The 14305-nt window shown below is 59.1% G+C and overlaps 1 protein-coding gene across 1 annotated transcript; it reads right to left on the bottom strand.

Moving 5' to 3' along the window:
* Positions 1-736: 736 nt before the first annotated feature.
* CCDC69 (coiled-coil domain containing 69) lies at positions 737-9450 on the bottom strand. Its single transcript, XM_054168275.1, has 9 exons — positions 9403-9450; positions 3727-3796; positions 3154-3299; positions 2827-2902; positions 2577-2650; positions 2241-2342; positions 1854-1973; positions 1078-1175; positions 737-905 (listed from the first exon to the last, which is right to left on the bottom strand). Exons 1-9 carry the CDS (start codon positions 9448-9450, stop codon positions 737-739), a joined length of 903 nt encoding a protein of 300 aa, XP_054024250.1.
* Positions 9451-14305: the final 4855 nt, after the last annotated feature.

Here is a 14305-nt window from a genome sequence, read left to right as displayed (position 1 = left end):
CCATCCCCAGGAAGTGAGGCATGTCCCAGGCAGGGGAGTCCCTGCTTTCACTGGAAATGGCAGGAGTGGGGGGCATTGGCTTGGAGCAGCCTGAACAGAAGGCTAAGCCCTGAAATGGGACAGCTTGATGTGATCTATAGCAAGGGCAGCACTGGAGGTGGCAGAGGTACCCTGTGGCACCCATCCCTCCTGCCCTTTGCTGCTGCTGCTGCCCTGTGAAAGCCTCCATGGCTCAGGCCTGGGCTTGGACCCCTGCTTCCTGGGGATGGTCCTCAGGGAGTGAGGTATTTTACACCACCACGCCCCCGGTGTCCTCCCCATCCTCCTGGTGCTCATCCCCCTCCCAGGGACCACCTCCTCTTCTCACCTCACACCCCCAGGCAGCACTGGTGCTGGTCATGCTCAGAGCCGAGTGCTGGGTTGGATCCAGCCTAACGCACATCTGCGTGTCCCGGCCAACCCCTTTCACTCCTTGAAAGCCCTCCCCCAACCTTCCACCAGAGGAAGGGCCGCAGGGACGGCACAGGAGCGCGGCCGGGGTCCCCTCGCAGCCCCCCAGGGGCTGGGGAAGGGCAGGCGCAAGAGTCCTGTGAAATGCTCCGTCGCCCCGGGCGGACGGGGCCGCCCCGAGGGCTCGGCCGTCGTGGGGGCGCTGGCGAGACCGGTGCCAGGCTCACCCCCCGGGAGGAGAGCCCCGAGAGCCCCCTGGCAGCGCACGGTGCCGGCGGGCGCGGCGCTACGTGGCGATGAGCGGCACCTCGCCGGCGGCCGTGGGGAAGGAGGCTCCGTCCCCGCCGTGCAGCACCCGGTACAGCAGCTCCTCCTTGTCGCGCTGCGCCTGCTCCCGCAGCTGCAGCTCCTTCTCCAGGGCCCCGCGGGCCGCCAGCAGCTCCTCCGACAGCTGCCTGCAGGGAAACAGCCGGAGCTGCCCGAGCGGCTGGGCACGGAGCCCGCCAGCCCCTGCTGTGCCCCTAAACGGCACCAGGGGCACCACGGGCTGGGAGCTATTCCCCTACCACCTCCTCTCCTCCCCACCCCATCCCCATCTGAGACGCCACCTGTGGGACCAGCGCCTACCTTGCCATGACCAAGTGGTTCTGGGTGCGAACTTGCAGGTCCTCGGTCTCCTGCTGGAGAGTCTTCACCTTCTCCTCCAGCAGAAGGTTCCTCTCTGCCTGGAAGAGGGGCACAGGGGTGAGGGGGAAGCTGGAAAGTGCTGCTGAACTGCTGTGCCCTGCCACTCCATCTTGGGAGGAACCCTGGCTTGGTGGGAGCAATACATCCATGGCCTCCCTCTACTCCAAGAGAGGAAGAGGGCTCTGACCACCTCTGCTTCAGCTGCCATCTCTGGACAGGACACAGGTGGGGATAAGAGGTCTTAAGTTGCTCCAGAGGAGGTTTAGATTTGGCCATTCTTCACCAAAAGGGTTGTAGAATCACAGAATTGTCAGGCTTGGAAGGGCCCTCAAGGCTCAGCCAGTTCCAACCCCCCTGCCATGGGCAGGGACACCTCACACTGCAGCAGGTTGCTCACAGCCATATCCAGCCTGGCCTTGAAAGCCTCCAGGGATGAGGCTTCCACCACCTCCCTGGGCAACCTGTGCCAGGCTCTCACCACCCTCATGGGGAAGAATTTCTTCCTATAGCAGTGGAACAAGCTGCCCGGGGAAGTGGTGGAGTCACCAGCCCTGGTGCAGATGTGGTGCTGAGGGATGTGGCTTAGTGGTGGACTGAGCAGTGTTGGGTTTTAACAGCTGGACTTGATGATCCTAAAAGTCTTTTCCAACCTAAATGATTCTGTGATAGAAGAGATGGGAAGAGGAAAGCCCACCTGTGACCTGCTTCCAACTCACCACAGCCTCCAGGTTCAGCAGCTTCTTGTCCAGGCCATGGATGTGCTCATTCTTCATCTCAATGACAAAGTGCAGGCTCTCCAGCTCCTGCTCCCAGAAGGGGCCAGGGCTCCCATGCTCCTGTGGGCCACAGGGGAGGCAGCAGCTGCAGCAGGGTGGGCACTTGGGGCATCTGCTATGCCTTTTGCCCACCCTTTGTGTTCAAAGGACTCCAACAGTCGTCCCCCTGCCAGGGAAAGAGCTGTGCTCCCTGCTTCAGCTGTCCTGTGCCTGTCCCCACCCCCTGGCTCCAGCCCCTCTCCAGCTCTCAGGGTCCCTCAGAGAAGCACCCTGGCTTTGGGACAGCACCCCAGAGGTAGGTCCCCTCCCTGACACCCCTCTCTGTACCTGGATGTGCTTCTTGTAGTCTGTGCTCAAGAGCGACTCCTCCACCCGCTTCATCCTCTCCTGGAAGGCCTTCAGCTGGGACTGCAGTTCCTGGATTGTCTCCTAGGACAGCCAAGGAGGAAGCAGGATGGAAGATGTCTGGGATTCCTTCCTGAGCAGGGGCACTGCTGAGCTACAGCACCCTCAAAACCCCAGGGATGGAGGAGCCTGTGTGGCCCCCAGTAACAGCAGGGACTAAGATAGGCACTGAGGAGCTTGGGGCACCATGGTGGAACCAGCAAAGGGTCCTCAAGCTCTCCACAAGCACCCATGCCCCAGGGCTGTCTCTGCAGGTACCTGTAAGGCTGCCTGGGACCTGCAGTGGGACTCTGCCAGCAGCAGCTTCTCCTCTTCATGCACTCTCTGGAGCTCTGCAGCAGGAGGCATGAGCTGAGTGTCACTGGTGTGCAGACACCGGGACAGCAAGCCCCACCTGAGCCCCACTGTGCAGTGCAGCAGGGAGGCAGCATCCCCATGGCTCCACAGGAAGCCAGAGGGCACCAGCAGTCGTGGGGGCTGCAGGGACTCCTCCTGTCCTGGCACACACCTTGCAGGGTCTCCGTGTGCTCTCTCCTCAGGGCATCCAAACGCTCCTGCAGCTGGAGGTCTTTCCCCTTCTCCACCTGGGAAGCAGGCAGATGACAAACCCTACGTGTCTGCACCAGCAGAAGGGATGCTCTGGCCCTCCCCACCCCCCATGACTCATTGCCAGACCCACCACACCTCTTCGGGCTGCCTAAGCCCTTCCTAACCCCTTCCTTCTCCTGGAAACGGGAGAGCCCAGCCCAGCCCAGCCCGTGGCAGGTCCATGAGGGCTGCCTGGGGAATCCTGGCTGGCTGCACGCTCCCTGCAGCACCCTGCTTCGTGACCCACCTGGGCGTTAACATCCTGGACAGCTCCCGCGGTGCCTGCCTGCCTGGCCTCCCGCAGCCGCTCCTCCTCCTGGCCTTGAAGGAGTCTCCCACCCTCTGCCAGCTCCTCTGGCTCCTTCCCATCCTCGCCTGGCAGGGTGGCACTGGCTGCAAGGCAAACACAGCTGACACCGCACCGACCACGTCCTGCTTGGGTGTCCTCCGCCAAGGACCCACCAGTGTGGTGGCCTGGATTCAGCCCCTGGCCTCTTCCCACTGGGCACACACCTCCTCCCCCCCCGACCCCCATCTCACTGGTGCAAATTAGCACTAATTGGGATGCTGCTGGCAGGCTCAGAAGGGGCACAGCTCATTAGGTCTCCTGCCCTGGGGACGACCTGTTTGCCTGAGAGGATGGGATGCCATCACCTCTGGGATGCCACCATGTCTGCCTGCCTGCACCAGTGCCATGTAGAGGCTGCAGCCACCATCCTCATCCTCCCCAGCCCCTGCTGGCCACCCTGGGGTCTGTCCTACTGCTTTCTGAATGCCCCCCTAGGGAAGCAGAGTGTTGGGGAGAGGTGCATGCTCTTACCCTTCTCTGCCTTCAAGGCTGTGAGCTCCTGGGCAGCTGGTCCCTTCTGCTGCTGGCATTTCACTTGTCTCTGGCAGAGAGAAAGGGGGCTGGAGCAGGGGAGGACAAAAGGGGGCAGAGGTGGCTGCAGGCAGAGGACACCCTGCAGCCAGGCACCCTGCATTGAGCACGCTTCAGCCCTGCTAAAACATGGGTGCTTGAGCAGGGCCCCCTGCCCCCCTGCCCTGTGCCAGCCCTGAGCACACCCATGGGTGCACACACGCTGCCTGGCAGGCAGTCCCAAGCTTCTTTCCCTGTGCCCCAGACACTTCACCACATGACACTGCCAGGCCTGGAAGACCTGGGGGATGCTCACAAGCTCCCCCCCCCCCAGCATGATACTGGTGCAAAACAGGCACCAGTAGCAAAACATTTGGTGGAGGAGAGCAGGCAGCACTAAACAGGGCTCTGAGTATGTCCCTTCCTTGCCATCCTCCTCCTGCCCTGTACCTGGGATGCTCAGGGTCAGCCAGGTCCCTGGCACCTCGCAGCACCCCAAACGTGCCTCTTGGCTGGTGCCTTGACCCAGCTCATGCTGGAGCAGGAGTGGGGCATGGGAACTATCCAGGGAGCAGAGGCAGTGCTGAGCCCGTGCAGGGCTGGCAGCAGGCGAGGGCTGGCGGCAGGGCAGGCAATGACCTCAGGGGTGCAGGAATGTGCTGCTCGGCTCCTGCTGCTGCGGGGCTGATGCAGCCCAGAGCGGGGAGCTGCCCTCAGCAGCACAGCTCTGTGGGATGCCTTCCAGCCCTGCATGGGTTTAATTTAGTCACTTGGAGGGGAGGAAGGAAAAACAGAAAAAGAGATGGATGTATTTTTATCTGTTGCTGAAAGATAGGAGCAAATCTCAGCTGCTTTCGCAGCTCAGCCTCCCTGGTGCAGGGCAAACCTTGCCCCTGATGACCATCATCCAGTTGTGCTTCTGGGCATGGCTGTGGATCCACTGAGGGTGAGGGAATCCACCTGCTGACACATTGCTGCTCTCCAGCCACCCCTAAAAGTCTGGGTCCCTAACAAACCCATCCCTGCATCCTGCAGGGAGCCAGGGCCCCTGCCGTGCCAGCTGCGCCCCAGCCTGGCCCAGCTGTGCCAGCAGCGCGGCCAAATACAGAGCAGATTAGGGAGCCTGCCTGGGGGAAAACAGCGAGGCAGAGCAAGCAGGCTTCCCCGCCTCCACCGCCCCGACAGCCCCCCTCCCGAAGCTGGAGTGAAGCGCAGTTGCCAGCGAGCAGAGGGAAACTCAGAGCCTCCGGGAAGCCACCAGGGCTTTATCTTCCCTTCTATGGCGAGAGCGGCCGCGGCGCTAAACGCGCCCCGGGGCCAGGAGCCACCAGGCACTTGGGATTTGCAGGGTTGGTTCTCCTCGCCCACACAGCTTGCCCTGCAGAGCTGGGGTGCTCTGGGATGTTGCCGAGCCCCAGCAGCCAGCCCTACCTGCAAAGCGTCCCAAGGGTCTCCAGCCCACCCCCTGCAGCAGCTTCATGCTATTTCATGTACCCTGTGCCCCACGCTGGCCTTGGAGTCTGGGGTGGGATGGGTGGATGAAGCAGTCGGTGCTCTGCAAGCCAAGGGGCATCACAGGAGGCTGCAAAGTTCCCCCTGCCCTGGTCAGTCAGTGCTCTGCAAGCCAAGGGGCATCACAGGAGGCTGCAAAGTTCCCCCTGCCCTGGTCAGTCGGTGCTCAGCTAGCCAAGGGGCATCACAGGAGGCTGCAAAGTTCCCCCTGCCCTGGTCAGTCGGTGCTCAGCTAGCCAAGGAGCATCACAGGAGGCTCCAAAGTTCCCCCTGCCCTGGTCAGTCAGTGCTCAGCTAGCCAAGGGACATCACAGGAGGCTCCAAAGTTCCCCCTGCCCTGGTTTTACTGCAGCAAAGTGAAGGCTGTGTGGGACACCGTTCTGATACCCAAGCTCCCCAGGCATTTGAATGAGCTGAGCCTTGCTGGGAGCAGGATGCTGGTAGCTTCTCCAGGATCGATCCCCAAACCTCACTTGCCCAAACTGTTGCATGTGTCCCACTCACTGCTGGAGGCAATGCCCAAGGACAGAGGACCCCAGGGCTGGTCATCCCTGATCACCCTCACACCATGGGCAATGTCTCCAGCATGGACCCAGGGCACTTCCATCTCTTCTCCATGCCCCAAGCCCAGCAGGATGGAGCTGATCAAGGAGAATGGTTTGAGACAACTGTGCTGAGCTCCAGAACGGCTGAAGGGAGGAGAGGTATGCCAGCATCAGCAGACAGATCTAACCACCTGCCCCAAGGCAATGAACCAGGCACCTGTCCTACCTCTGCAGCAATTAAAACACCACCTAGAGTTAATTTTACTCCTAAGGACTCCGTTGTCCTTTGGGATGAGAGCTCCACTGCCAAAGCCAGGTGGCTGAAACCTAAGTGAAATACAGAGGCACTTTCTGCTGTCACTGCCAGAGCAGGATGTGGCACCCATGTCTCTGGCATCACCCAGTGCATTTTGGAGAGCTGGGACGGTCCTGGTGCCAGCTCTGTGTGAAAGGAGCAGGTTGGGAGTGGCTCCAGCTGGAACAGCTTTGGCCTGGGAAAGAAGAGGCCGAAACGTCCTGCAGGTGCAGCCATCAAGCAGTGCTGCTCATGGAGTGGTTTAGCTTGGAAAAGACCTTTAAGATCATCCAGCCCAACCCTTGTCCTGTAAGGTCTCAGCATGGAAACCTCTGGCTTCAGCTTTGGGGAGGCTCATGCCAAAAAATACCCTCCAGCTTCAGAAATAACAATAATAATGTTTAGCCTGGAGAAGAGGAGGCTCAGGGGAGACCTTCTTGCTGTCTACAACTCCCTGAAGGGAGGTTGTGGCCAGGTGGGGGTTGGTCTCTTCTCCCAGGCAACCAGCACCAGAACAAGAGGACACAGTCTCAAGCTGTGCCAGGGGAAGTTTAGGCTGGAGGTGAGGAGAAAGTTCTTCCCAGAGAGAGTTGTTAGCCATTGGGATGTGCTGCCCAGGGAGGTGGTGGAGTCCCCATCCCTGGAGGTGTTCAAGAGGGGATTGGATGTGGCACTTGGAGCCATGGTTTAGTAGTCCTGAGGTGTTGGGTGCCAGGCTGGACTTGATGATCTCTGAGGTCTTTTCCAACCTTATTGATGCTATGATTATTATTTTAAAAGCATGCACATTCCTACAGCTGAATACTTCCAATGGTCTGCAGCAAGACTGTTTATGGGTGGATTAGCTGGGATTTCCAGCAGAACCTGAGGCCTCTCAAAAGTGGGGAGCACCAACTGAGGCAGCCAGCAGGGCGCAGGCAGCTGCAGGCAGCTGGATCAGCGGCAGCCTGTGCTTCAGCTTGCAGCATGAGGTGGGGGTTTGGGCGTGAGGTGGGGCTTTGTACCGTATTTTTCTTCCTCTTTTCCTGCCTTACAAGTACGTTGAGCAACTCAACCATACAACCTTACCCTCAGCAAACAAAATCACAAAGAGGCAGGAAACGAGCAGTTAAATCCCGACTCCGCTCCTGGGGACAGAGGTTTTGCTTTGCGCCTGCGGAGATATGGGGCCCAGAACTTGGCTCACGACACTAAAACCTTCCTGGGACCTGCAGCAGATGCCCTGTGCTGCCAGAGCAACGCTGGCACAGGTCTGTGGGACCTGTCTTCAGCTCTGCTGCTGGTTTTCCTCCAGCAGTGGTTGTGTTACAAGATGGTTATCACCTCTTGTACAGCCAGACCTGTGCCACAGAAACCCCAACCCCTTCATGCTGCTGGCAACCCCCAGTCTTGCATCCTGACCTTTCCCTTGCTCCTGCTGCTGCATATAGTTCCTATAGCTCCAAAATAAATTCACCCCAGCCCTGGAGGGTGGCCAAGCCTCAGCCCTGATCTTTTGGGAAGGAGTTTTGGCCTCTCTCACGCTGAGAGCACAATTGAAGGGTGAGCTGTGACCGCGACTGGCCAAGTGTGGGTGGATGGAGCTGGAGGGGAAGGGACCCCCGGGGATAGTGCCTGCAGCATGGGGCCAGGCTCTGGCCATAGTACCTCTGCCCATGCCTCCTTATCACCCTGCTGCCTGCAAAGCTGCCTCCCCCAGGGCATGCAGCAGTGCCTGACTTGCCATCTACCCACCTCACTCAGCCTGGCACGGGCTCCCCAAGGTCACCTCCAACTTCAGACCAGCCCCAAAAGCCTCCACAGCCCCTAGCTCTATGACAGTCCCCAGCCCCATAACGCACACCTGGGATGTGCCTGGGCTTTCCTCTGAGATTTGAGGGCTCCCCCATCACCAAGGAACTCCAAAGGACCACCTCTGCAAGTCCACCCATCAGGAGCCAGGGTAGAGGGCTCTCATCTCACCTTTTGGTACCCTGGACACAAGTCAGGAGTGCGAGTGGGAGCAGCTGGATGCCCACCCTTACACTTTTTTTTGCCATAAAGGGGATTTTCAGTGCTGCTTTTGGGATTAACTAAGTTTAGTCACGGCAGCAGGGCTGGTTTAGGGGCTGGGCAGCATGGCAGGGCTGAGGAGAAGAGCTCAAGAGCAGGCAAGCACAGGAAGGGAGGTGTCAGAGGGTAAATGACTGCCTTAAATTTCCGTATTTCAGCAAACGTGCATCTTTCAGCACCTGGGGCCCGGGGGCTGCTGTTTCCCCCTGTCCCATGACCCTCCTTGTGAGCTCTCAGAGCCCCCAGACCAGCCCAGAAGTGTCTGATCTCCTGACACAACATGGATTTCACCCCCCACCCCCCCTCCATGATAGGGAGAAGCAGCCAAGCCTGCAAGTACTGTAAATAAAAGGCACTTGGTGGCTGCGGGGCTGCGCCTGCTCCCCCCACACATCCCAGCCCTGAGCTGTGCTTCAGCCGCGTGGTGCTGCGCGGCGGAGCCCTCACAGCTGCCTCTGCGAAGGGCCACCCGTGTCGGGGGACATGCCAGCACCGTGGGGCCTCTCCGACTTTCTCCTGCTGCCCTCCAGCCACCACGACTCACCGACACCAGAACGCCCTGCACACCCGACTCCACAAACAACCCCTTGAGGCCACGGCAGGGCGATAAGGCAGCAGGAGCGCGTCGGAAAATAACAATAATCATCAGCAGATAATGTCCTCAAGTCGCAGAAGGGCTCTTCAGGCAGAGCAATGCACCAGGATTTGCTGGGGACTCGGTGTTCCCCTGCAGAAGTGTCCCCTTCGGCACGGGGGGGAGGGGCCGGGGGGACACCCAACTTTTAGGACAAGGGAGGATGCTGTGGAAAGACGGCAGAGGTCTAGCTGGGGGAACCTATCCCTGCCCTCTGAGGGAACAGCACTTCCAGCAAGCATTGTCACCCCCGATACTGCCCCCCATTTCGTATGGGCTTCCCCAGGATGTGGTGAGAGAGCCCAGAGGGCTGCAGGAGGGCGGAAGAGGGCAGGTGGCTCCCAAATCCCACCTTGCCCGGTGCTGACTTCCACGCTATAGCAATGGGGTCCCAGGCAGCCGGGAATAGCCACACTTCCCAGCCTCACTGCACGGGGCGGGGGGGAGGGACGACGACAGGGGGACACCCACGCCGGGTGCCCCCAGCACACCTACTCCAGCCGCGCATGAACCCCAACTCCAGGCAAACCCCGACCCCACGCCAAGCCCAGCCCAAGCTCAGCCCAAGCTCAGCCCAGCCAAGCCCCTGCAGCCGTTACCTTGCCGCCGACGGGACAGCAGCGCAGAGCGCTGCCGGTGCAGCCCATGGAACCCCGGCCGGAGTCCGCTCAGCCGCGGGGCGCGGAGCGCTGCATCCCCCGGAGGGACGGGACGCGACGGGACGGGACGGGACGGGACGGGACGGGACGGGACGGGATGGGACGGGACGGGACGAGCCGCCTCAGCTGGCCGGCAGGGGGGGAAAAAAAAATAAAATTCGAAAAAAAATAATTTGAAAGAAGTCCCTGCAGCTGCTCGCAGGCAGCGCCGGGAGAGGGTGCTCTGCACCCCCAGCCGCGGGCAGGGCCCCCGGCCGCAGCCTGCCCGCCCCCGGGGCTGGCCCTGCGCGTCTGGAGGGGGTGCTCCGGCTCTGGGGCCCTTCCAGCCTGCAGTGTCCCCGCCCTGGGTGCAGGGTGCTTCTCCCCAAGCAGAGTAGTGGGACCCTAGAGTACTAGGTAGCTCTAGAGGTCTCTTCCAGCCCAGTGCATTCTAGGATTCCGTGACGTCCGTGTTCTTTCCCTGGGGGGACAGACAGAGGATGCTCCATGCTGGGTCAGGGGAAAGTGGAAGACGACCTCCGCACCAACGCTGGGGTACAGCTGGAGTAGAGCCTCGGTGGGGGATGCTTCCAGCGGTGAACTCACCCTAGCCCCCCAGGCAGAAGCGATATGAGGGGTGAGGGCAGGGTCCATCCCAGCTTTTCCCACCATCCCATGAAGTTTCAGCTTGTGCTGGGGTAGCTGTGTAAAAGTGGTGGCTGTGGGGGGTGTTTTCTCCCGGCAGAAGCTCTGCTCTGGGGGTAGCTGTGCTTGCCGGAGGGGCCTTTCAGCGCGGTCCATACTGCCTGGGGGACTGCATCCCGGCAACTCCCCTCTTAAGCATCCCAAACACCCCAAGTGCCGAGCCTGGAAGCCGGGGAGCTTTTTTTCCAGGATGAAAGCCCGCACTTCGGCAATGGGTCTCAAAGAGGTAGGGAAACACGTGTAGATGAAAATGTCCTGCCTGAAAACTGGGGTGGGGTGGGGGAGAAGGCAGGCTCCTCCCGAGGCTTTGGGTTTAATGCTGTTTTGAAAGGCTGTGAAATAACAGGCTTGCCCAAACGAACACCAATTCTGACCTGCAAAACCCAAGCACTGCCAGCCAGCACTGCTGAAACAGGAGAGTTTCAACCTGGTCACGAGGCTCTGCCAGCTTTTGTCAACAAGTTTCTATTCTGACATTTTCCAAATCTCCCCTTGGGTGCAGGCCAAGCAGCCCGTGGCTTGGGGGCTGCCAGCTCGCCCTGGTGTGTTGCCACCACTCTGACGCCGTCTGCCCGGTTGGCAAGGGAGCAGAGCTCCGCGGTCGCCCCATCACGTGCCTCTTGGAGGTGTTTTTTCCTGCCCCGGTAACCCTGGAACCAGGGAAATTGTGAAACGCTACTCGGATAGGAGGGTGGGGAAGAAAAGGGGCAGGTTCCTGGCTGCCCCAAGTCACCCCAGGGACTGGTGGGACCAGTTGCCTGCATCTAGGTGCTGCTTAGCTTAGGCTGACATTTCGTGAGTCACGGTAGCTTCCTGGCATCGGTCCCCACTGCTCAGAAACCACCGAGAGCGTCTCTCGTTCTTATCTCTCCCAGCACTTCGCGCATGAGGCAAGTCTCCTTCCCAGCCTGAGAGTGTACTTATTTGGGCCGAGTCGATCGTTTGCGGGATAAAAAGCTCTGTCAGTGCAAGGTGCTGGTCTCCACCTCCCCGGGGTTAATTCGAAATCCCGGCCCAGACTTTTGAGAGTGAAGGCGTGCAGGGGCGAGCACAAAAGCACATGCCTCTTTCCAGACTGAATTTGCATCGTCGGGGCTGTGGCTACGAACAGAAGCAACTGCAGCGTGGGCAGCTGAGGAGGAGCCCGTCCAGCTGCCGTCACGTCTTGCTGGTGCGTGAAGGTCCAGCAGTTCACACATGGGCTTGTGGTGGTTGCTGGTTTTAACTGTGGGGCACAGAGTGGGTGCTCAAGGATGCCCCTGTGCCACAAAGCTGGCTCTGGGTAGAGTTTCTCTTGATATGGTGGAGAAAAACCAGAAGTTTTGCTCATATTGGGCTGAGGCATCAAGGCAGAAAGGCAGAGCTGGGACTGGGGAGTGAGGCTAACTCCAGCACCCTGCTCCCCAGCCCCATACTCTGTGCCATGGCAGCTACAACCCTATAAATCACTGACGTTTGGAGAAGGGGCAGAACCAGATCACATTACTTCCTTCCTTCAGCCTGCGGGCACATCTGTGAGGCTGCCTGCCAGAGGTCCTGCCTGTGCTGTCCCAAAAGTCTCTTCTTTTAGCTTGATTTTAGCAATTTCTCTGATTCTCCAGTCTTCCTGTGTGGGCTCTGCGGGATGTCCCCCAGCTGGAGAGATCTGCCATCTCAAGCCTGGACTCCTCTTCCTCTGCCCCAACACTCTACTAACTTGTTCCCTGTGCAGAGCAGCACTCAAAACAGGCAGAAACTTCTCTGTCCAGCTGCTTTCAAGCAAAGCAGGGACTTTCCATCGCGGTGTACTGGTGGGGTTCACGGCTCCTGCAAGTCATCGCCCCTCCCTAACCATGGAAGCCTGGGGAGCATGCAGGGCTGGGCTGCCAGAAGCTGCTTGCAGAGAGCTGGTGACAAAAGGGACCGTGGCAGTGAGGGGATTTTTGCTCGGGAAGAGAGAGGAAGGCAGAGGCAGTGTGTGGCAGACCCACCCGGGGCAGCTTCAGCACACTGTGAAGTGTGCTTGCCCCGATGTCTTTTTCGGGGTTACCACGATCTCTCCCCAGGAATGGCAGCGCCTGGAGACCTCCCAAAGGCTTTTGTGTAGCAAAGTGAGCTCGGGGAGGTTTCTCTCACGCTCAGCTGCATTGCCGTAAATGGGCTCACAGCTGGCTGAATGGTGAGTTAATTTGTACCGATGGTCACTTGAAAGTGTTTGCAAAGCTTATGGATAAGAGAAGTATTTATGCAAGCGGTTCAAGTGCCTCAGCTCTCTCTCCAGTTCCAGCTGGTAAGGACTGGGCAGGACAGGGTGGGTACCAGGCATGGGCTATCCATCTGGGATCCATCCCTTCATGGTCTGTGTGCAGGGTGGTCCTGTGAGCACAGATGGGGTCATTCATATTTTTTTTCCCCCCTTTTGTTTTCAGAAACTCAAACTGAACAAAATCAAAAGAAAAATAAAAGGGTGTGTGTGTATGTCAGAAAGTTGTGCCAGAAAGTCTTTGGACAATGAGCTGGCCTGTGGTGATGCCTGCTGGGTCGAGGCAAGGGGGGAGAGGGTGCTCTGTAGTTGCACCCTTTGACCCCACGCATCAGTTGCTTTTGTAAATGAGACCTGATGAAGTCGTCAATGCTGCCACCCATCTGTGCTGGCAGCTTCACTGCAATGCAAATCGAAGCTACTAGGCAGATCTGCTGAGTTCTTGTTGACTTGGGCTTTGCATGGCTGAGATAGCTCAGCAAACTTTGAACTGCAGAGGGTCTTGCCCGTGTTGGAGCCCAAAAAGCGGCTGCAGACTCCTTTGGTGGGGATTTGGGTCACTCATGCTTCTGCCTGGAGGTGGAGCAGCGATTTCTAGTCAGTCCTGCCCCTGCTTGTGTTTCTCCAAGCAAAAAAAAGGTGTGGATTAACCTGTCCTTGCAGTCCCTTTCTTTTCCCCCATGGCAAAATGGAAGGGTGAAAGGATGGGAATGGGAGAATGAGGGAGTGAAACCTTCACCCATGCTAGCTGTGAGAAGCAGCTTCTGGTGGTGCTGAGGGCTCAAGACTAGGGGCTCTGCTCTCGACATGATGCTCTGGCCGTGTGTGTGTGCCCCTCCCCACATACCCCTGTCCCCCACCCCTGTCCCCCGGCTGGCTCCGGGGCCTCAAAGTAGAAACTAATCCCCGGGGGATAACTTTCTGCCCCACTCCTGGGTGGGGGGAGCAGGACTATTTATTCCTCAGCCTTAAGCCTCTGCAGCGGGTCAGCCACGCAGTTGTCACTGCGGGCATGGGGTGGGCAGCAGCATCCAGCCCCTGCCTGCTCCTGTGCCCTGCAGGCACGCTCCGGCCGGCCTCGCTGCTGCTAAATAAGGACGAGAAGCTAAAAATAGAGCTGAGGCAGGGGTTTGGACAGGCCAGGAAAGCCTTCCCAGGGCTGGGACTGATAGGGGAATGCCGGCCAGCATGCAGGGAAGAGCTGAGCTGCATGTAGGGAAGGGTCCCACAAGTGTCTCCTAGTGGTGCTGTGATCTCTTTGCTCGGTTGGCTCTGCCCCTTCCAGCTTTTCACAGGGAAAAATTCTCTTCAGCAGTGTATGTGGGAAAACCGTGGTGGTGGTGGGGCCATTCCAGCATGATGAGGGGCTCAAGGCATCTCTGCCTGGAAAAGGAGCACCTGAATGAAGGGGGAAGGGTGGAAGAAGGAGGTGTTAAGTCTGAAATTTTGGATAGATGGGTGGTGGCTAGTGAAGTGCTGTGGCAATCTGCCCATGCCAGGGGCTACCCAGTGCCAGGGTGCCCCCACCCCCTGCAGCACCTCAGGGTTGAGATCTTGGATTATGTCTGTTCCTTCTGTGGGGTCGAGGGGTGGTCCTGGGTGCCAGACCGAGGAGGGTACTGTGCAAAGAGGTGCAAGATGCCTCGGCCAGTTTGAGTGAGGTGCAGCTCTGGGTGTGTGTGTGGGGGGGTCACTGGAGAGATAATCTGGTCTCACCCACCGAATCTGGGTGGTGTGGGTGTTCCTTTGTATCAGCAGAGAGTAAATTGCTGCGTGGCTGGGAAAGTGCAGCTTCCCGTCCCAGCATCCCTGAGATTCCAGTCCTGCGCTTGACAGCAAAACCGGGGAGGGGAAAAGGAAAATAAAAGAGGCAGGGAAAATCCTTGAGAGGAGGGAGGGGAATCGGGAGCGGGGCCG

This window comes from Dryobates pubescens, chromosome 16, assembly GCF_014839835.1.
Source record: "Dryobates pubescens isolate bDryPub1 chromosome 16, bDryPub1.pri, whole genome shotgun sequence".
In the NCBI taxonomy this organism is placed as follows: domain Eukaryota; kingdom Metazoa; phylum Chordata; class Aves; order Piciformes; family Picidae; genus Dryobates; species Dryobates pubescens.
This window is presented reverse-complemented; position numbering and strand designations above follow the sequence as displayed.

Excerpts from the sequence above, each read along its gene's own strand:
- CCDC69 (XM_054168275.1), bottom strand. The coding sequence starts at position 9,450 with ATGGGCTGCACCGGCAGCGCTCTGCGCTGCTGTCCCGTCGGCGGCAAG. Across the intron at positions 3,300-3,726 it reads AGCCTTGAAGGCAGAGAAGG|CCAGTGCCACCCTGCCAGGC; the intron begins GTAAGAGCATGC and ends TTTGCCTTGCAG. Across the intron at positions 2,903-3,153 it reads TCCAGGATGTTAACGCCCAG|GTGGAGAAGGGGAAAGACCT; the intron begins GTGGGTCACGAA and ends CCTGCTTCCCAG.